The sequence below is a fragment of the Temnothorax longispinosus genome, chromosome 8 (assembly GCF_030848805.1).
Source record: "Temnothorax longispinosus isolate EJ_2023e chromosome 8, Tlon_JGU_v1, whole genome shotgun sequence".
In the NCBI taxonomy this organism is placed as follows: domain Eukaryota; kingdom Metazoa; phylum Arthropoda; class Insecta; order Hymenoptera; family Formicidae; genus Temnothorax; species Temnothorax longispinosus.
Genome location: NC_092365.1, coordinates 14,697,369 through 14,719,359, shown reverse-complemented (window position 1 = coordinate 14,719,359; position 21,991 = coordinate 14,697,369). Strand labels below are relative to the sequence as shown.

The following is a 21,991-nucleotide window of genomic DNA, read 5'->3' as shown; positions in this document are numbered from 1 at the left end:
ACAGAGGCAGATAGTGCCCGGAGAGAAAAAAAATATATGTATATAAAATATACGTATACACGTAATTGTAATCATATATACGTATATAAAAAATACATATATATGTTAGATATATACTTATATAATAGAAGACATTGAAAGCAGCTTGGTGTTTTATATTGCATATATATATAATATATATATAATCTATCGTCGTGTGTATGACAGCACGTGTTTTCGACGGACGTTCACCAAATTCACTTTATATATACATGTGACGCGGAGAATTTCTATCGGTGTGATACTTGGTAATAACGTTTGACGATCGTGGTTAACAGTTAACAGAATAACATGACGTTGTTGAATGCCTACGAGAGCGTGGGTATCGGATGTATACACTGCTGGTGAAGAAACCGGCGTGCGTGTGAAGCGACACAACGAGGCCCCTCTCGTCGAGGGGCACGTGTAAGGCGTGTCGGACACGCGGTTTGCACACTTTGCTCCAAAATAATTCCATCTAATTATACGCCGCATGCTCATTCGGCTCGAATTGCATATCGATTCGAACTCGCCAGATTGCGCAACGCTAACAATTAATATATCAGTGTGTGGCCCTTCTGCCTGTCGTCTGGCACACATCTGGTTTCGTGTCTTGTGTTGCTTGACGCTTGCATTTCCGTTTTTTTTTTCGCCCACACCGACGCGACGGTATCGCTTATACTTATCGATTGTATCTCAATCATGAAACGATCTAACTGCACGTATCTTTTGATCTGACTGTGTGCTTCAAACACTGAAATAATGCGTCGCGTCGCGTCGGTGTGAAAACGTACGTCAACAACCCCTCGAGCCAGTTTCAACATCCCGTTTGGTTCGAATCGCAAGGAGATTGAATCTCACTGACACGCGAAAATCTCTAGCTTACAGAAAAAAAAACCAATTCCTTTTCTTAACAATTTGGCAGTTTGCGCTTTTTGCATTGCGCTGCGGATGCTGCGTTACATCAAAACACTCACTCGTGGTGATTGGGAAACAGTATCAATGTACATACGGAGGAAAGGAATTTGGCTGTCAAAGCAAAACCGTTATTACTGCGATGCGACAATGCTTTCATTATCAAAAGCAGTTAGAGAATTGACATTAAAGCGAAATTTATTCTCTTTTGATAAAATGGAAAAATCTCGCCGAGTGAATTTATTTGCGAAAACAAATTAAAAAATACAAATAAATACAGTAAATAAAATTAGTATTTTTAACGAATTTTTTTTTACTGTCCATATATAATAATCCGGATATGCCATAACAATGTAAAATACGTTAGACCGGCAAACTTTTTTCTCCGTGCAGAACACAGTTAATTCCGATGTTCGTTTAGGCTTGAGGAGCTATTCGTGCCCTGATAATTGGACTATAAGGAGGATTTGATGTATATGAATGGTATGTGATTGCGTGTTTACCTTTGCCACGTCGGTGACCGGCCGGGGGTGGTTCTCGAGGAGGTGGCGGTGGCCCCCTCGCGCCCGGCCCTTGGCTCTGGCCGCCAGGTCGCCTGCTACCCTGCGGCGGTTGCCCCTGATTCTGTCCGGGTGCCTCGGTAAGGAAATTACTCGGCACTAAACCGCGCACGCCGTTCAGCTCGCCCATGTAAAATCCGTCATCGTCCATGTCGCCGTAGACATATATCTCGTTTCCGGTTTGGAACGTTAATTCGACTTGCTGCAAAATTAAGGCTCAATCAATAGCAAATAATGAAAACAGGAAAATTATTACAAATTATTATATAAACGTGCAAATGTGGCAATCAATTAACTATGGACAGTTAACGGATTTTTAAAACTCCAATTAAACATGTACCTAAGTAATAGTGAATTTTTAAATTTAGAGTATTAGGATAAAAATCTTACAGCATCAACGTTAGGAGATAATTCGTGAGGATCATAATCATAGAGGGCTATCATCTTCTTCATAGGCATGCTCGCATAAATGTCTCCCCATCTCTCGCTCTGTGCAGGTCCTCTTCTACTCGGCTGAGCTTGACCTGGTGGATCTTTAACCTCTTCCACCATGTTGTAAGGAACATATCCTCGCCTATTGCGACACTCGCCCCAGTAAAAACCATCGGCATCTTTCTCACCGTATACCTAGGATAAAAAACATTGTATAAGATTTTTATATTTCATATAATGCAGTGATTATCATTTTGCAGAGATATTAATATGAATCAAATGTGAAATTTTTAATGTACTTTGAATTCATCTAAATTTTTGTAAAACAGCTGATAATTTTTTACTTCAGAACATTTAATTTACATTTGATTTAAACTTAATTAAAATAATTTCAATAATCACAAATATTAAATGAGAATGGTGGTTGAATAAGATGCAGGAATGATATAGGATATAAGAACCTTGATAGTATCGCCTTCGGAAAATGGTAATTCCTCTTCACACGCATCTGGATTCGGTGACATAGTCGTAGGATCGTAGTCGAATAGCGCCACGAACCACCGTTGTCTCTTGTTCATTTGTTGGGCTACATTCGGTGGGTGACTCGCCCCACCTTGAGCCTGCGTTACTCGTCCACCACCACGATAAACCGGTCCCCTCCCTCTTTGAGATCCTGAGCAATATTAAAAAAAAAAATGGACATAATAACATGTGACTCGTAGATTCATTTTGTTACACTTAAGGTTGATAGATGAGTACACACAGTATAAATTCTTATTTTACGTCAAGGCTTCAGCGAGAGAATTGAGAGTCCGAAAGAGGAGAAAAGTGTCACATAAATACACATCACATTCAGGGTTTATCTTCAGAGTTACATAAACAGCAATTGTTCGAAACAATTAATTAAAATAGAAAGGAAATGAGTGTTAAATTAGAAATTGAGGCAAAGAATGCACAGAATTCCATCACAGCAACACAGTGGCCATTATATCTACCCGTTTGATCATAATAAGGATCTTGTGGTCTACTGCTGGGGCCGCCCATGCTAGGAGACCTATGTGCTCCAGGCGGGCCCTGAGGATCCATTTGCGGCCCATATCGTTGATGCGGGCCGTGATGCTGTGGTGGCATTCCCCGCGATCTTCGCGTGGGATCGTCCTCCTCGCTATAATTCGCTTCGCTCGCAGAATCTTTTGTGATTTCCGGAATTCCTAGACGAGATAATTGAAAATCGCGATTAAGCATGAGTATATGGATCGAGCAGGGAAGCTTGGGTTGTACGGAAGTCATTCATTGTCGAACCCAGATTCCCTTGCTCCTTTATATTTTTGGATATTTACCCATCTGGGGGATGCTCTGTCCGGGGTAAATCTCCTTGTCAGAGAGATTCTCCTCCGTCTCGATGATAACCTGACCGTGGGCGTCTACTCTGTTGCCCACGTGTCGTCGCATGTGCGCAGGTATATTATGTCGATGTTGGCTGACAACGCCGGACATGTAGATCCCACGATTGGGATCATTCTGCTGGGGGCCCATAGTAGACTGTTGGGGCTGCCGTTGATCCACCATGTGTGGAAGTCCATGGGGCGGCGGCATGTGAGCGGCGGCACCACCCCGAAGCACGCTGCAGGGTATCGCTGTTGCGCAACTATCACCCGACTGACTTTCCCTGCTCTTAGTTCTGACGGTGATGTGCTTCGGGTTGAGACCCATGAGCTTGTGTATGTCGACAAGCGCGTGATCTCCGGTGGGGCTGTCAACGTCGGTGACCTTCTTACCATCGGCGTACACCGCGTAACCGGTGACGGCCGAACCGTTTAGGGCAACAGGCTGCCAGGTCACTAGCAAAGTGCCGTCCTGCGGTCCAGCCTCCACCTGAAAAATTGGATAACGTTATGCATTATTAATGCCTAGAAAATTTTTTTCTTAAGGATCGTTGACAGAAATTCCTGAAAATCTAATATCTAGTTCTGGTCGCTGAATTTTTATTCTGTTTCTGGAAAACTTCAGAATTTAACATTGCTTTCAGAATTTTTATCCTAATAAAAAAAAATTTTAGAATTGTAAAATTGAGATACAAATGTAAAGTGATTATATATTATATTTATATTAACCTGGATATCGACCGGAGGATCCGGTAATCCCTTGGGCAACGTCTTAAAGTGGACGTGGCAAGCCAGGTTGTTCGCCGCTTGAGCATTTTGGTCCTCAAAATGCGTCGCCCGCAGGTTCTTCGCCTTGACGGTCACCCTGTATATCGTTGACGGAGCCAGGCCGGTGATGGTGTGCCTGTAAACGCCCGGCTTCACGGTTCTCACTTCCACGTTGTTCACGCATACGACGTGCTGATGATTGCTGTTACTAGGTAGCCAGGATATCACGGCACTAGTCGCCGTGACGTTTGATGCTTTAACGGAGGTCGGGCCCAGCGCGACGTCTTTACCGATCACCATCGTGCAAGCGGCGTCGCGCGACGTCCTTCTCGAATGCGTGACCGAACGCACGCTTATCCTGTGCGGCTGCATCAGCGAAAGAACGATTTCGAGGTAATTAAAATGGATTACACAAACAGAGATGTACATTTGACATTTTTATACAAGTCCTTTTATACAATCCTTCATTCTTACATGCCCTGAAATCTCAGGGCTACTTAAACTTCATGTGCCAGTCTAAAAAATTTAAGACAATTAATATTTTCTATAAAAATCTTCATATCGCATATAATATCGCAGGTTCTATAAAAAAATTCATATCGCGGGTAATTATTTCTTATGTTACATCATAGGTAATTGTGTAAATCGTATTAATTAATAATTATAATTATTTCAAATTAATTTTAATTTAATAAAATATTTTAGTTTTATTCAAATTTCAAGTTTTTCTTTGAATTTGTAAGTTCTTTTAGGGGAATCTGATGAATAAAGATTTTTATTACGAACCCGTGTAGAATCGACTCCCTCCACCAAAGCCCTGGTCCTCTCGGTGGCCTTCACCGTGACTTTCAGCACGCCGTCCACGTAGACGTGGTAAGACTCGAGTTGATGCGTGTTGTCGGGAGCGGTCCATCCAATCAGCACGCTCTTGTTGAGTTGCCGTTCGAGCGTGAGGTGCTGCGGCGCCGGAACTAGGTCCGAAAACATGTAGACTTCTTCAGGAGGAAAAGACAAAGACAAAGCCTAGCTGTAGCTAAGGATCTCTCACTATTGTCTATCTCTCTAAGCCAGCCTAAATCCAGCCAACACTTAACACAGTGCAACGATTCAGTTTTCTGTGTTCCCCATTTTATTTTGTGACTATTCGCTCCGTGAAAACCGGTTCAGGCTTGGACGTTTTATCGTGTGACAGTGTGACGTGTATAGACGTCTTAATCCAAATTAACAACATGCAACAAATAAGGCAAAGGAAGGAGCCACAGAAACACGCTGAGGATTTGGTATTGTTTCTTAAGGTATTTCACATCGAATTGAACATACATGCATACACATCGAACAGAATCGACAAATTGTGGAAGCAAGATTTTCTCTGGAGAAAAAATTTTTAGTTGCGTCACAGATCGCGTTATTTTGGTTTAACGTGTATAGTTGTCGGAAAAACGTTTCAAACACATCACTGAAAGCGGATTAACTTTTCTAGAGATGATCCAAGTACCATATATATCTACATATTTACTGGATTACGGACGTAGATTTAATATACATTACATTCTCTAATTCAGAGTTAAAGACATGCGTCATGCAACGTTTTGTAGATCAATGAATTGTTAAAGAGTACTAACCTGGTGGTTCCTGCTCATCTTCCTCCGCGATATTGTCGAGTTCCGCATAAGCGGATAATTCTGCTTGACGATTCCGGTTCCCTTCTTCCAACGCGGCTAATTCTAAATCAATATCTTGCAGATAGCACTAAAATAGATCAAATTAAAATTATTATTATCATCTATACAATTAACGTTCTCTAAATAAAATTTTGATAATATTCTTATTTTCTTCTGATTATTTTCATACATCAATACTATCGTATTTCCAAACATTAATACTATTCTTAATCCTATTTATCGCGAAGATATAAATGCAGGTAGAACACAAATATAAACGCGTTGGCTCGCCAAGTACCTCGTTAGCTCTCATATTGCTCACTTGAGGGATATTCGTCGAGACGGAATCGTCTACGTCCCTGAGGCCGAGAACGGCTTGATGGAATTCCAGAAGATCGTCGCCGATCAACTTCTGCACGAAGTTGGCCGGCACCAGACCGCGTCTACCGTCGAGCGTTTCCGCATCCAGGAACCCGTCTTCATCAGGCTGGCCCCAGACCAGGAGGTAATCGCCACCCTGGACCGGTAGTTCCGCTTCCGGATTCGCGTTCGGTGAGTGTTGGAACGGCTCGTAGCTGAAGCGAGCTATGTAAACGTAACATCTGCCCTTGCCGGGCACGTCCAGCATATCCACTTGACCTTCGGGTACAATGTCCTCGGTGTTAGTCAATCGGTCCAGGGGATTCGTCAGTATACTTGTAGGGATCTTCGGCATTTGCCTAGGACCCCCCAGAAAATGGTGGCCGGTCGCGGTACCGGGCGCGGTCGGCGAACTGGCGCGCAAGCTCTGCTGGATCTGCTGGATAATCGCCTGCTGCTGAAGCTGATTTGCCTGCGACTGGGCGGAGAGTTGCTGCATCGCTTGTAGAGGATCGCCTATTGCTTGTAACAGACCTCCCGAACTAGTACCTGCACAGGCACGCGTTATTATCAGAAAATTCAATTGAATAATGCTACGACTCATTTTTTTAAAGTCGGAAAAAAATTTAGTTTATGCTTTACCTTCTTAAAAGTATTATACTGAAGATTAATCTTTCAATGATGTGTGTTAATGCGATTCTGACCTGAGCTTACGCCCGGCGTCCCGAAAGCGTTGGTCCCGACGGTAGTGGAGTATGTCGTTCCACTGGTGGCGAAAGTGCTCTGACCGCTGGAGAAAGGAAGAACGGACTGGGGTACGCTCGTGAGTCCGAGGGTGGAATGATAGGACGTGGGATACAGCGGCAACGAGGGCAGCGTCGTCTGCGGAATGTTCGTCTGCGACATAGTATAATTGTGATGCGGCAACTGGGTGTTGTAGCTGGTCGCGCCTGTGCTGTAAGTTCCATTTGGATGCGAGGCCATGGACAAACTAGGATATGTCGTTGCCTGTGCGTGAGACAAATCAATCATTGTGAAATTTATAGCCAGCTTAATCTTCTTCGTAATTTTCAATGTTTTACTTTTAGCGATATTACGATAAAACTAAAATTAGAAATGTACTCGTCATAAAAGATTGCAACACTTGAATCAACGTTAATTTATAACTGTTGGAAACTATTCTAGATAAATATTTCGTAAACTGGGTGCTAAAAACAGTGCCATCCGTTCTATCTATAGGCCTCCAAGAATTCATTACTTCGTTTACCTGCTTATAAGAAAGTAATCATAATTGAATAATTGACGACATACCTGTTGACTCCCATTCAACTGATAATTCTGGGCAGTCTGGACAGGCTGTGTATAGTGAGGTATCACGCTCTGGCTGGCCGATGTCAGGTACGTAGTCGAGGCCGGATGCTGCTGCTGCTGCTGCGGTTGCTGATACGTTTGCGTATGTGGGTAGCTCTCCTGATACTGATTGCTTCCGAAGTGTGAGGTGTGCGTTTGTTGCTGCTGTTTCTGTTGGGATGGTAGGGCGCTTTGAGAATGGGAACTCGACAACTCGTGCGGTTGCGATTGTTGCTGGTACTGTTGAATTTTCTGCTGGAAAGCGGGCTGCGACTGACTGCTGGAGAGTGACGGTGCTGGCGGGATCGGCTCGCTGTAGTGATATGGTGGTCCATTCGGCGTCAGTGGAGGACAACCAGGCATCATCGGCGTTAATGGCATTGGTGAACCTGCGTACTGTTCGAGAAAGAGAGAAAAGTTCTTATCAATAATCAGCAAACACATCAGAGGGAGAGAGTACTAGTACAAATTGCGACAAGAAAGTTAATTATTTAAATAATTAGTCTTGTTCAAATTAATGTTAAATTTCTCTCAATCTTTTCGTATAAAAATTAGTGAGAAAGATTGTGTAACATTGTATAATATTACGTAAACGTACGTGACCCATCTGGGTAGGTATCCCGAGGTTGAGGGCGTGTGGATGAGGTGGATGTTGATGCTGGCCAAGGTTGGGAAGATTCTCTGAGCTGGACCTAAGGATGCTCTGCGTAGCCGAGGGTTGCTGCGTGGTTATCGCGCTCCGCGTGTGGTCCAATTCGTGCAAAATTCTGCCGCTAAATTTATTTTGATTAATAAAAAATCCGTGCGATTCACTTACAAAAGTCATACGTAGTTAAAACAACTGACGCCTTTACAAATAATGTTTACACAAACGCCTTTATACTTAAATATATGTATAGAGTATGCGAGGAACGACGATCAACTGTGTCATGCTGACGAGTTTGCAAAGCCAATTTGTCTCGATTAAAAAGATCCGTTTTGTCGATCCGCGTACCTATTGTCCTGCTCGATCTTGGCGATGATTCTATCAATCTCGGAGCAGGTTGGCGGCCAAGTCGACGTCGGGACGCTCGTGGACGTGACGTGACTTATGACCGGTCCCCTACTGCGTGCACGTGACAGACTGGTCAGCTCCAGCGACAGCTCCTCGTGCCTCACCATCTGCAGCTCGATTTTCTTCTCGAGCTCTCGGATCTTGGACTGCAACGCCTCGATCGATTCCGGGCCCTGATAGCGTCCTGCTATCTTCTCCCGCAGCTGGTTCTGTGCGTCCGCATGCTGCCTCTCCAGCTCCGCTCGTAGGGCTTCCGTCTCCCGCATTTTCTGAAAGAATCGATCGTATGATTAACGTCATAAATAAATTTGTCAATATCCGACACAAATAAGACACATTCTTCGGCGCGTGATCGACGTTATGCGGTAGTCGTTACGTAGACACGACAGCGATTTGCTAAGGTTGCGCCGATATCTCGATTAATAGCTGTTTATACAGACAATTTATTGCTCCGAATCACGCAGTAAAATTTTATACGAAATGGATGTTTATGTATTTTTATAAATGTTTGATACTATAAATAAAATTTAATTGCAACGTACACTCCGTATGCTGCGGTAAATATGAGGCAACTCCACATTACAAAGGAGTTTCATAATAAGATTTTAATATAATTTCACAGAGTTATTTAACGTTTCACACAGAGAGTGGAAATAACGGATAAAGAAAGAAATCGGTTCAATTTCTAATTTTGCGGTCGCGAGACTTTGTTTTTAATAACCCGGAGCGACGTGTAGTTGGATACGCGACAAGAATGTCACGTTTGAAATGAAGGGGCCGGGCTTTTGTGCTTCGATTGCCCGGAAGGTGCGCGCAACGGATCTCCATTATATACAATCTAGCTGTAGAAATCTCTCGTCGAAAAAAAAAACGATATCAAGAAAACAAGAGGATAATACCGATAGATGACATTCTCTTTGACATGTCCCCTTTAATAGCTTCTTTATAATTAGCCGGCAATTATGGCCGTGACGCCGCGCCGATCGCTTTATAATCAGTAAAACTGCTTACCACTTCGCGAAATTAATTGGCTCAATTATCTCGATTGCGGTAGATTGAACTTCGGTCAGGTCAGTATTAATTTCCCGCGTACACAGATTTCTGGGGTCCGCTTCGAAGCGCGCTCGCGGCGTACAAGGGACATAAATTTCGGTCGTTAACGAAGTTTGAGCGGTTTATTTTACGCGTGGCGAAGCCGCGAATTAAAGTTCCCTCGAGAACGAGCAATCATTACCGGAACGCATTAATAACAACTTTTGTTTTTCGTATTACGTGCGCTTTATCGAATATCGGCGAGCGCGGCGCGCCGAGAATGAAAGAGAGCTTTTCACGAGCCGCAGTTCATTGTCGATGGTTTACACGTAACTTTCGCGCGCTCACGTGTATATTGGTACATGTGTATATGTATGTATTGATTACACGCACATTACCTTTTCCACGTAAATCTGTTTAATTTCAAGGACTTTCGATTCGCGACAAAGTGCACGCACGTGTGTTTCACACATTCATTAATATCGCTTCGCAGGATCTTTAATTTTTGGCAACTGCAAAATATCTCATAAGATGCTTTTTCTGCAAATTCAGAATAACTCAGTTTTCCCTAATGTAAAAAGCAACACGCAGAAGTCTCACCTAAAAACATTTAAAAAAGAAGAAAATAAAAATGGTCGTTAAAACATCTTTCATTATCTTGGAGATTGTATTTAATAAAAAATTAAATAGTTATCAATAATACACAAACGAGTAGAAGTAATATTTTCCAAACTGCGTACGAAGGTAATTAATTAAATCCAGATAACAAATTCTTAAGATAAAACATTTAAAAAATAGAAAAGGCACGCGCGCGCAAAAATGTTTTATTACTCATCGCTGATAACGCTCACCTCCAGGATGGATTCGAGAACGACTGCGTCCTGCATGTTGGTGGTTCTCGTGGAGGCGGTAGCCCCGACAGCGGATCCGGTACCGTGCAGCTGCGGAGCCTGAGGTGCCGTGGAAGCGCCACCTCCAACACCACAGCACTGCAACATCCCTGAAGTCTGAGACCCTCGCCAGTCTTTATCGCGGCCGGTCTCCCTATCGATCTAGCGTGTGTGTCTAGGAGCTATCTTAATTAATTGGGCGGCCTTTGCGCGGCCCGCCGAGCCGCGCCGCGCACCGCACGACGTTCCCACACACACGCCTAACAGTGCGGCTCTATCGTAGTGCAAAAGGGGACACTTATTTCTCCCATCACGTGCGTACCCTGCCTCGGGAACGAGCCGGGACTTGGTCTCGTAGCACTCTCGGGAAACGGGGGGACCTCGCGTTTAAGGGGGACCAGCGTTCTTTCGCATCGGATCGCAGGCTGATTCGCAGTTAGATATGGGGTCATCCTAGGACAAAACGCACGTATGCAAAATATTTTTTTTTAAATCGTTAATAAGTGGCTTTCTCTGGCCACGCCTCTTACATTTTCAGATTCCGGAAATGAAATGGATATTTAATGGGAATGAAATTATTGACGTGCTCGTTAATTATAAATCTACGAAATGCGAGGAATGTATGTCGTCAGCCAAATATAGCGTGAATTAGGTTGCATCGATTTGGCCCTTCATTTGATAAAGTTGCTTTCAAGCACAGCCCGATTTTCTTATCCTGCTTATCCATTTTACGTGCTGCCGTTAAACCAGACATCTTTTTGACGCGCTGCGTAAGGCTCTCCGCAAGTCTTCGTCCAATTCAAAGAAGAACAAAAAGATTATTAATTTAAAGACCATATTTTGTTGTAATAAAAAAAAAAACCTTTTCTCAGCTCGATTCTATGTCAAATAAAGGGCAACTCCGTGATTCGACTATCGCGCTATTAAGCCTAGGACTCAAGGGTTGTTAAGCCGCTAGATTTACTGCGAGAGTTCCCTGTTAAGTGAGAAAGTCAATCGGCGCCGATTATTGGCAACAGGTATTGGCGCGAGGAATTCGATCGAGTTCGTAATCCGCCTGTAGAAATTCTCGCTCCGGTTTGCCGGACTTCATGGTCGACGATCGCTCGTCGCCGTCGCCCACAATGAGCCCAACCGACCGCGAACACGTATGTAACTTTAACACCGGCGGCACAGCCAGGGAGTATTAACTACAGGGCAACTACGAGTTGTACAGTCGCTCTCGTGCGATATTTCGTGTCGACACGTCGCGTGCGGCCAAGTGCCCGATCGTGGTTTCCACGCGAAAAACTTGCCGCGATTGAGACCCACACATGCACACAGGCACGCATACCCACGCATGCACACGCACGCATACGCCGCGCTTGTCACAGAATCTCGTTAACGTGTATGTTGCGATCGAGCGACACGTGCCTTGTTCGAGGCTTCAGTTAGCGATTTACGCGCATCGCCGAGTTTCACGCCCTCGTCCCGTCGTCTCTGCGTCTGTGCACCGAGATAAAAGCGCACAGCAAGCGCATCCGGCTAACTCTTTCCCCCTTTCTTCCTATCTCCACGATCATCAGAGATCAAACGTGAGTACTTTTTTTTTACTGCGACACTCAATTGTCGTCAGTCATCTACGTTTGTCGCGCGAACGCGGAAGAGAACAGTGCCGCTCCGACCTGCGTTACCCTCCAGAAGACTAGAGCAAGAACTTTACGAATATTTTTAATTAAATGTCACGCAGTTGGAGAAAACTTATATCGGCAAAGATATACCGAATCGATGTACTTAAGATAACTTAGCGAAAGTTAAATTGTTTGCATTATAAACTCAAACATTCGTTATATCGACAGGATTAAACGCGATAATTGACGTAAGAGCGTGTTGTAAAAATCACTCGCGCACATTGTATAATTGACAATGAAGTGCAAAGAGAAAAACATCTCTCGCTAGGCGCGAGCCTCTCATTTTCCTTTTCTTTCATTGCCTTCCTATTAATGCGATTGGCAACTCCCTCGGGTACGCTTCCATTCCCTGATGCTATTTAATTGCCGTGCATGTTCCCGCTCTTTGTTTCTCTTTCTCCCGACACTAACGAAGGCAGTGAAAGCGAGACGATCAGGAAATTATCCGCCTTTCTGCCGCGCAAGTTCATGCGTTGACGGACAATCAGCGACGTAACAATGTGCACAGAAGGAATGAAATGCGATAAAACAGGCTACGATACGAGCCGAAGAATCGATATAGTATCCCGAAATAGCCGAGTAGTAAAAACAGAACTTTCCGCCGCGTGCATACGGAATTAAAAAAAAATAAAGGAGAACAAATATATCGCGGCTATGTATTATGCAAATATTTGTCGTTAGGCTGAGCGTACAGTTCCGTGAGAAGAAATATGTGAAATCTTTAGAAAACCGATAGAAAAACCGTTCCCGACCCCTCTATCCACGCATCGCGAGAGTTAATGCTAGACTCCTATATTAGTGCCGAATTATCGATTTTATTCCGCCGCACGCGGTTCAGCTCTCGCAGCTTAGGTAAATACATCTTATCGCTGTTACTTTATGGCTACTTTGTTCCTCGCGGCGCGGAACTCTTCCCGCTCGTTAACCCTTTGACTGCCGATATACTTCCGAGTGATATATAACGAATGATCGTCGAACGTGAACCGGCTGAAGTCTACATTTAATTGGAAATGTTCACGTTGAGTCTATAAATAATTATGTAAACAATACATCAGTAGAATGCAGAATGAAAGAGATATATTGTTGAAAAAGATTTCAGAGTTTTCATTAGCGAGACTTGCAGAGAGAACAATTTGCGATCAATTGTCATTTATACGTGTTAAGAGATTTAACACTTGAATGGATATTCATTAGGTTCGCAAGAGAATTTATTTCGCAGATGTAAAAGTTCTTACACAATTCTTTTGCAGGGTAAAACATTCCGATTAAATTACACGACGATCTCGGACCGTTTTGAGTTAAGACGAGAATTTCTTTCGCTGAGAACGGATTCTTTGATACTTCTGGATGCTTAGTTTAACGAAGAGCACGGAAATCGCCGCGGGAAATCGATATCATAAAATTTCATGGGTCTGATAACAACACGGAACGTAACGAAAGCTGTGGAAATAGATAAAAGCAATCTCGTTGCGATGAAGCAACTGAACGTGTGAATGGAAAGTAATGTACGGAATACGGGCAACGAAAGAAGACTAGCGAACGAAGAGACACCGAGCGAGATAGATTGAGAGAAGCGGAGGCAGCGATAAGGAGATCTATCAAGACGAGGGAAGTCCTACCGGGTGCTGGCTGATGACCAATTCGATCCAAGATGCAGACGAGAAGTGCTACGCAAGCAGTTGGATCGGGCGATATCGAGGAACACCTCGATGGCGGACGAGATAGCGACTGATACACGAAGATAAACGGGCGGAAATGGGCACTCTGGCAAAACCCGAAAGTGGAGGAGTGCAAAGAAGTCTCGTTTGACCGCCCTTCGAAGGAGAAACGAGAAGAAACGGAAAGAGAAGGAAATGTTCTGATAAAATACTACACTTCCGGCCACTGAAAGCCAGCTCTTGACGATGATTCGGAAGGCGATTCACCTCCGGAATACTCTTAGCACTCTTTGACGCTCGACGTGCGGCTCGGAATTGAGCCTCGTGCAATCAAATCGACAGTCAAGACGACGTCAAGGAAGGAACGGCGGTGGCGAGGGGTTGGAGGAAAGACGCGCGATTGTAACGGGGAACGAAGGTACACCAGAGACCCACGGAACGACTTTCCCCGGCGGGGGCACGACTCGAGTGGCCACGGCACTGCTTATTGATCTCACTAAAGGGCGAAAGGTACGTAGCGTACATGTGAACCCGGTGCGCGCCGGACACCACTGCACGTCGGGCACGTAGTGCAACCACTGTCGTAAGCAGCAGCGGTGACGGCAACGACGACGGCGGTGGTGGTGGCGGTGGCGGTGGCGGCGGCGACACCACCGACACTCCACGATTATCGTCCGCCATACTGGTCCGTCGTCCCGGTGCCGCTGCCGCCGCAGCCGTCGTCGTCGCCGCTGGCCACTCTCATCCCCATCACTGACACTCTTCCGCTACGGACTGTCACTGTGAGCCCCGACACGTTGAGATTGACGAGATTGACAGGGTTGACCGGATCGGACAGGCAAAGGGCTCACTCCCGGGAGTACGTCTCGCGCGAATTATACGTTCGGAGGTGCCGCCTGCGACGTTCCGCTCGCGTCCGCGGCACTCGCTCGCTCGTCGCGTCTCCTCGGTGTCTCGAACATCGGACGTCGCAGACCGGCTGTCGAGCGGCTAATCGAGTTTTCCTTTCGCACTCCCGTTCGCACTCTTCATCAGACACTCCTCTCTGTCGCTCGTTCTCTCGCTCTCTTTTTCTCTCTCTCTTTCTAGCTCTCACCCTCACCCTCGCACCGGACTTGCATCAGCTTCCACTCTACCTCCTCGTCGACGCGACACTTACGATGACCGAATCGAAGGGATTGTGGCAGGCCAGGGCTGCTGCTGCTGATGAGCGAACTCTCCTCGGTACTCGCCAAGCTTTTTCACTCGGCTATCATCCCGTACAACCCCCAAGATCTGCTCGGCCGTGGAAAGCAGGCAGGGCTGCTGGAGTCGGGGGTAGGGGGTGATGGTGATGGTCGCTTGCCGCTGTCGGGGGCGGGGGGTGACGGGTGGGGGTACAACGGCCCGTGTGGGGCGGAGGTGTACCCCCGTACGGCGTACAAGCGGACGGCAAGTGCACGGGGGTGGTCGAGGAGAGGGTAGATGCGCGCACCAGGATGCGAGAAGCGTCGTAGGGGCGGTTGGAGAAGCGACGGGGGACCGGCGGGGGCGAGGGCAGGGGCTCCCGTCACCGCCAGATATGGGTCACTCGGCGATCGATGCCGATATAGAGTCGCTGTATCGCCGGAGTCCGTCGCTCACGATTTCCCCTTACATCACGTCTCGCTCGCTCTCGAGTCGCGATCTGGGGGAATGGAAAGTGGTCCCCTCTCGCCTACGTCGCGGGGACGCGCGTCAGCTCGACCGCTCGCCGGCGCGGCGCGTTCGCTCGCGACATTATCATCGGCGACGGGGGGCGACGCGGCGTTAAAGGGGGGTTCGATCGACCGTGCCAAACATGGCGGCATTCACCACCCTAGTAGCCGATACCCTGGAAGTCTAGTGACTTGGCGAAATGGTTCGCGTCGCGGCTACATGGGGGTGTAGTTTTCACAAAAGACCAATCAATACGCAAGAGGTGATCCTACGATATCTCTACTCTCTCTCTCCCTCTCATTGTCACTCTCTTTCCCTCCGCTCTCTCTCTCTCGCTCTCTGTTTCTCCCTCTCTCACTCTCTCTCCCCCAAACTCTCCCGCCACTGACTCTTTCCAACCCCCGTCTGCTCTCCCTCTCCTTCGCCTCCCTTTCCTCCACCTACATCTATTTCATTTATCTAGCTCTGTTCCACGACTCCCTTCTATTCGTTTCATTCTAACTCGTCGTGCTTTCTCCTCTCGCGCGATTTTTCTCATGGACGAATGGCCAATGCAGAATGACACGAAGGCAGGTGGGGGTAGATCCGCGAAGATTCGGAGAAATAGTCCAATTTTAACGCGGCGTCGCCTGTTAATGCACGCACGCCTGTCCAAAATTTCCTGGTGCGGGAGAGACGACAGTACCTTCCTCGCGGTCTAAAACGATCTTGCCGTATCACCAGGAACGTATCAACTTCGCCCATGTAGAAATTCCGAGTATCCTTCATGCTAGTCGAAAATTTCGTAAGATGATTGCGCGACTGCCGATCGCATCAATCAACGCATAAATGCGAAGGTTCTGCGTCATGCCTGCGTCTCGTTTAACTTTAATAATTTACAACAGATAAAATAGTTTTAGATATTTTAATTAATTCATAAAAGAATATCGTTATTAATTGTAAGTCAATGATATAGCTATAGCATGCAGTTAATGATGGAGAAATAAGGAAGTGGGAGCCTTGGCACACTGCCACGCAGACTAATTAGAATGCAATTTCCTTCAGTTACGTTCCTGCTGTCGTTAAAAGAATTATGTGTACTCAAGTAAATAATAGTCTCAACAGTTATGCTTCCGATCGCAGATTAAATTAATTCACATGTGAGCTATTCGAGATAAATAGTTTCGCTGTGTGTACGATACGGCGAAGAAAATCGGACGCGTTGCGACGCTGATGGTTCGCCACTGCGATTCAGGACTCGACATAATGCTGCGCAGGCGTCCGTTGACGTCATCGGGTCTAAGGCACGGGGTGTTATACGCTTATCAATGAACGTACGACGCCTACGGCGAGTACCTGTTCTCCAGCCAGCGCAGCACCGGCGAACACACCCTCCGCCGATCCTCCCTTACTCACCGGCCTTGCGACCGCGTGCCCTACGTGCTCATTCTCGTCGGTAGCCTTGCGCTACCTGATCGCCGTTCATCGGCCAGGTGTACTTACTGGGAGCGAGAGATGAAAGCTGATGCTGCGATACCCCACGACCCATTTTCTCACGAACGCGTAACACGAGGTCTAGCCGAAACGCAGACGGATAGAAATATCTTACCCGGGTTTTTTTTTAACTTTTTAACAACTACTAATTGTCACAAATTAAAATTTTATCTTAAAGTTAAAATATTCAGAAAACATTATCTCTGAATTTCTTTTTCTTCTGAAGACTGTCTTCTGAAACCGTTTTCAAAGTTATATAATATGTTAATGTTAAATTAAATAATCAATATTGAGATTCGTGTACACTTATACAGAGTTGAACATTAGTTTTCCATTTGCATGATTTTGTCTTACAAGATTGTGCAACACAGCGAATTCTTTTCTAATAGCCGCTCGCTGCATAACTGCATTTTCCCCATTGAGTAATTCGAAGCTCTAATCGATCGTCGGACCGCGCGATTCGCCTTCAATCAAACGAGCTGCATCAGCGTCGCTTCGTCATCAGTTCGAACGTTTACTATTAATTAACATCGTATAAGATATATATATATATTTTTTTTTTTTTTTTACGTGGAGAAATCTACTACCGGCCATTCGACCGATAGCCCCCTCTTGTGGGAGGGGGAAGACCCCATCGCCTCCGTGATAGGCGAAGGGAGTGCCGGATTTTTACCGGCTAAAACTCTATATACGATGGTCCTGGGTTGACTGGGGGAGCCCCGGGAAACGCTATGATTCTTCCGATGCTCCCCCGGAGATATATTGTATCCTCAATGAAGGATAAACAGAAGATACTGTTTCCTTCCAAATTTAATAATATGATTCAAAATTAATATTTCCATAGCAATTCTTATAAAAACAATTTGTAAGAATAAATAAGAAATGGTTGTCATGATTACGTGGACACTAAGAAATTACTTACAGTTTCCAGTTTATATCTGCCGATCTCGACACACGCTTTCGCTTTCACATTTTTCACTCTCCATGGTTCTCGGTGATTATACCAGTTATCATGGTCCCGGACTCCAACATGCGAGTTGCATTACAGGAAATTTCTCTCGAGTTACAATCTATAAACAAAATACCCTTCAAAATATTCATTTGCCGGAAATGAAGCTATTTTCGATCTAAGATACTTTTTAGGCAAATTTCAACTGTTTCTCTCCTTCTCTATAAAAAATATATATATATATATATATATATATATATATATATAAACAAGTAAGATCGTGAATCTCTTTCTCTGGCAGCAAAGGAACATCTCTATTCTTAATTAAGGGAATACCTCTATTATTAGGTCTGGGTCTGTTTTCTGTTGCTGAACTGGCTGCGCTAGTTTAGAGTGGCATTATCTTTTTCCTTCCAATGTGTGGAGTAAAAAAGATGAACTCTGAATTAGTGCAGCCAGTTCAACAATAGAAAACAGACCCTATAATCTCGTCATATCAGCTCTAAGAATCTTTCTTTACGGTGACCGTTTATATTAACATCGCTTCTCTTGCATGCCATTTACTTACATAACATCACAACGCAACCGGTTTTAACATATGTAAGAGGGGGATATTTTCCTTTACTATGCGCGCAGCGCGGGCCACTACAATATCCGATGCAACCGTCGGCGCGAGTTAGAGCACGAATTGCAGTTGCCCACGGTGTGTTCGCCGAACGTATACTCCGCTCAGTGCTCGAACGCGCGTATTTCTGTCGAGTATGATTAACTGTTTAGTTACGTAAATAAAACATATATAGATCATCTTAAAAGTATATATTTTTTTTACGCTGAGTATATTTTTAAACGCGACTTAAAATAGTCTATAGTCTATATTGGAAAACAAGCAAACTATAATTGTAGAAGCGTACGTAAATCGAACGTTATTAAATTACTTTCTTGAAAAATAAAAAGAAAATTGGATTCTGTGCAACAAGTATCGTGATTAATCAATCCTGGAGAAGAAAACGGTTTCAAGCACGATCTTTGACGACGTTTCTTGATTATCTTCAGGTATTAAAAAAAAAATCGTCTTTGTGACTAGAATTAGAATCATGAAGGTATATTAAAGTTATTTTGTGTCTTGTATTTACGTTTTTTAATTTCCATTCGTAAAATTTCTGTTCATGTTAAAACCGTTCAATCGAAAGTCATCGTTACATGTACATATATCCAATTGTGTGAATAATGCACATATATATATGACGACGTTTCTTGATTATCTTCAGGTATTAAAAAAAAAAATCGTCTTTGTGACTAGAATTAGAATCATGAAGGTATATTAAAGTTATTTTGTGTCTTGTATTTACGTTTTTTAATTTCCATTCGTAAAATTTCTGTTCATGTTAAAACCGTTCAATCGAAAGTCATCGTTACATGTACATATATCCAATTGTGTGAATAATGCACATATATATGAATTCAATACTCTACTGTTAGAACATATGAAACGCACATTAATTTATGCTGGCGACACCCGCTATATAGAGATCGATACGTCAATATATACGCGATACTGTCGCGAGTATATTTGCGCACGCACATCTTTTGTTCCCTAATCTAATCTAATCTAATCCCAACATCTACAATATTTTTGAAATGTGAGATACAATTTTGAGAGTGTTAAAAACATTTTTAATTTTAATCCGGATGCCGAGAACGCGCAACAGTAATTACCGTAACGCCATTCGAGCGAGATTACATACCAGCTATTCGCGAGTGACGGTTCTTACATTTGCGGTGAAAGTTTCATTATACGCGGGAAACCTATATGGACCGCATTTCAGCTCCACTTGACTTTTATACGCTCTGGTTTTTGCGAACTTTTCATCGTATTATTATCTCGCGTGTTTACGTTCAGAAGTGCTTTTAATTTTGATAGATCGTTCCTTCCCCCCTAAAAAAACATTTAACGAGATTATTATACAGTTGTTATCTTATCTTAATACCGATTTTTTATAGGATGAAGTTTGGCCACACGATCGATGATTCGCGGAAGGAATACCCGGAAATCACGGACGAGCTTTTGGAGGATCTGCAAAAATGGGCGAAAGAACGAGGCCTCCCCAGAATTCCCGATGAGCAATTGGCATTATTTGCGCATAGTTGTTACTTTGATGTGGAGGCCACAAAACGATGCATGAACGTTTATTATAGGATGCGAGCCACGGTTCCGGAATTTTTTAGCGACAGGGATCCCAGTCTGGACTATCTACAACGTTCTTTGAAAGCCTTGTAAGCACTTATCAACACCTCTTAAATAATCTTCGTTCAACTAAACATTAAGTAACGTGAAAGGAAAGCTTTGTTTCGCAAGTAAAAGAGGACTTTGTCTCGCGTCGCGCGTGTATGATCCTCACGTCACGAATATAAGAAATCGCGGGAATAATTCGAAAAAAACCTACAAAAAACCTTTATAATATACATTTATGCTGATTGAGCTCATCGATTCAACACAAACATCTTAACAAAAACGTGTTATTCAATATGTTTTCACTCCGATAATTTCAACATGGATGCAAAACGATTTCTGCCTCGATCGATCCTTCTTTTTCTCTTTAAATTCCTTCACGCCCTTCATTTCACACCGTGCGTACAAATTGCGCGTCTGCCAATAATACCTTACGCTTAATACGGCCGGATTAAGTATCTTTATCGCTGTAATTTTTCCGCGTCACGCTACTACGGCGCAAAATCCACTTGGTATCGAGAAAGAGCCTTCCACTTTTGCGTCCTTGACTTTTCGATTCCGAAAATTCAGTTCTTACAAAAACAGAGAATTTTTGTCTCATCTGTCTACGACTGTCCATTTCTGTCATTTTCTTTTTATGCAATGTATTAAAAGTATAAAAAAAAGATCAACTTAACTGTGCTGTAGGGAGTTTGTGATGCTTCCCAAGCCTGATAAAAATGGTAACCGGATAATTTTTCATCGCCTGGCGGATTCGCGGCCGTCCAAGTACGTATTCAACGACGGCATCAAGCTGCTGATGATGTCCGTCGACGCGAGCCTCTACAGGAACGGTTGTTCGGCGGGATACATATTTCTTTTCGACATGGCCGGCATGCGACTTGGTCACCTGACCAGACTGTCGATAAACAGCATCCGCAAGTTCTTCGAATACCTTCAAGAAGGCATGCCGGTGAGGCTCAAAGCCATGCACGTGCTGAACGCGGTCTGGTTCATGGACAAGGTGCTTGCGCTCATCAGGCCGTTCATGAAGCAAGAGCTTTACGAAATGGTAATTTGATTTCCCAACGGAATGTGATTCAACATGATGAAATTTGACAAATCATCCTGCATTATGAACGTATTCTCTACGAGGTGCAATCGCTAGATTCTAATTTTTGCGGCTGCCGACTTTTTTAATTTAACTTTGTGAATTAGCTTTGATCAAACTCGAACCGATCGGGATTGTACGAGTTGAAAACTAGATTCATACATGCGTTTACATACGTGCCATGAATACACATTTCTGCGCACTGACATTAAGAGGATACGTTGACATTTCTGGCCTCGTGCATCCGGCAGGCGGTCACGCCAGCGGTTGACTTTAACTTTCGTCACTCCGTAGCTTCATCTTTACACGGGTGACGTCTCCGACGTGTATCCACATGTACCGCCCGAGTGTCTGCCGAAGGACTTTGGTGGGGAATTGGACTGTGTTGCAAATCTTCATAGTAAGTACATATTGCGCAATGGCAAATAGTACCGATATATCGGCAACGACATGTTTTACTGCATAAAAGAATTCGGTTTATTATTAGAACTAACTTTGTCGGTCGCAAACCGACAAATAATTAATATTGATCGTTTTAATTTGCAGAAGCGCACTGCATGAAGTTGGATCAATTGCAGAAATATTTCCGGGAGGAGGAAGCGCTGTTTCGTAATTATTCGCCTGACAATATGACGAGTCCCAAAATTATGTCGGACACTATCGAGGATCTAAAAGATTGTCACAACGGCGATGACGGCTGATGACCGATCTTACGTTAAAGAAAAATAACGTTAGTTGGTTGGTGCATAATGTAACAAATAGCGTAAGACACTTATCGTATGATGTACAGTTAAATAAAGACACAATCGCGTGGCGTCA

The 21,991-nt window shown here is 44.2% G+C and overlaps 2 protein-coding genes across 14 annotated transcripts in view; one reads left to right on the top strand and one right to left on the bottom strand.

Moving 5' to 3' along the window:
• Nucleotides 1-18,086, bottom strand: part of Rbp (RIM-binding protein) — a 26,940-nt gene extending 8,854 nt beyond the window's left edge. For 2 of the 10 annotated variants that reach the window (XM_071787031.1, XM_071787035.1), the window contains exons 1-15: nt 14,913-14,981; nt 10,387-10,878; nt 8,444-8,772; nt 8,048-8,222; nt 7,411-7,845; nt 6,804-7,107; nt 6,062-6,648; nt 5,701-5,827; nt 4,865-5,073; nt 4,040-4,444; nt 3,266-3,800; nt 2,921-3,136; nt 2,387-2,598; nt 1,884-2,120; nt 1,437-1,695 (exon numbers count right to left, since the gene is read on the bottom strand). In XM_071787031.1, the coding sequence (XP_071643132.1) occupies nt 1,437-1,695; nt 1,884-2,120; nt 2,387-2,598; nt 2,921-3,136; nt 3,266-3,800; nt 4,040-4,444; nt 4,865-5,073; nt 5,701-5,827; nt 6,062-6,648; nt 6,804-7,107; nt 7,411-7,845; nt 8,048-8,222; nt 8,444-8,772; nt 10,387-10,533 (4,177 nt within the window). In that variant the 5' untranslated portion in view covers nt 10,534-10,878; nt 14,913-14,981. Of the gene's footprint in view, nt 1-1,436; nt 1,696-1,883; nt 2,121-2,386; nt 2,599-2,920; nt 3,137-3,265; nt 3,801-4,039; nt 4,445-4,864; nt 5,074-5,700; nt 5,828-6,061; nt 6,649-6,803; nt 7,108-7,410; nt 7,846-8,047; nt 8,223-8,443; nt 8,773-10,386; nt 10,879-14,276; nt 14,535-14,912; nt 15,073-17,825 lie in introns of those variants that run through there. The other 8 variants (XM_071787034.1, XM_071787032.1, XM_071787029.1 and 5 more) reach the window with 8 other exon arrangements.
• LOC139818387 (alpha-tocopherol transfer protein-like) lies at nt 13,987-21,991 on the top strand. Of its 4 annotated transcripts, none has more exons than XM_071787042.1 (5): nt 13,987-14,263; nt 19,854-20,126; nt 20,770-21,133; nt 21,467-21,572; nt 21,719-21,991. In XM_071787042.1, the coding sequence occupies exons 2-5, from the start codon at nt 19,855-19,857 to the stop codon at nt 21,871-21,873; spliced, it is 897 nt and encodes a 298-aa protein (XP_071643143.1). In that variant the 5' UTR covers nt 13,987-14,263; nt 19,854; the 3' UTR covers nt 21,874-21,991. The 4 variants fall into 4 exon arrangements, with proteins under 4 accessions (XP_071643143.1, XP_071643144.1, XP_071643141.1 ...); XM_071787043.1 differs by lacking the exon at nt 13,987-14,263 and adding an exon at nt 14,843-14,977; XM_071787040.1 differs by lacking the exon at nt 13,987-14,263 and adding an exon at nt 18,516-18,905.

Bases quoted from the DNA above. Each gene is read 5' to 3' on its own strand.
- LOC139818387 (XM_071787042.1), top strand. From the start codon at position 19,855: ATGAAGTTTGGCCACACGATCGATGATTCGCGGAAGGAATACCCGGAA. The intron at 20,127-20,769 runs GTAAGCACTTAT...ACTGTGCTGTAG, and splicing joins CAACGTTCTTTGAAAGCCTT to GGAGTTTGTGATGCTTCCCA. The intron at 21,134-21,466 runs GTAATTTGATTT...GTCACTCCGTAG, and splicing joins AGCAAGAGCTTTACGAAATG to CTTCATCTTTACACGGGTGA.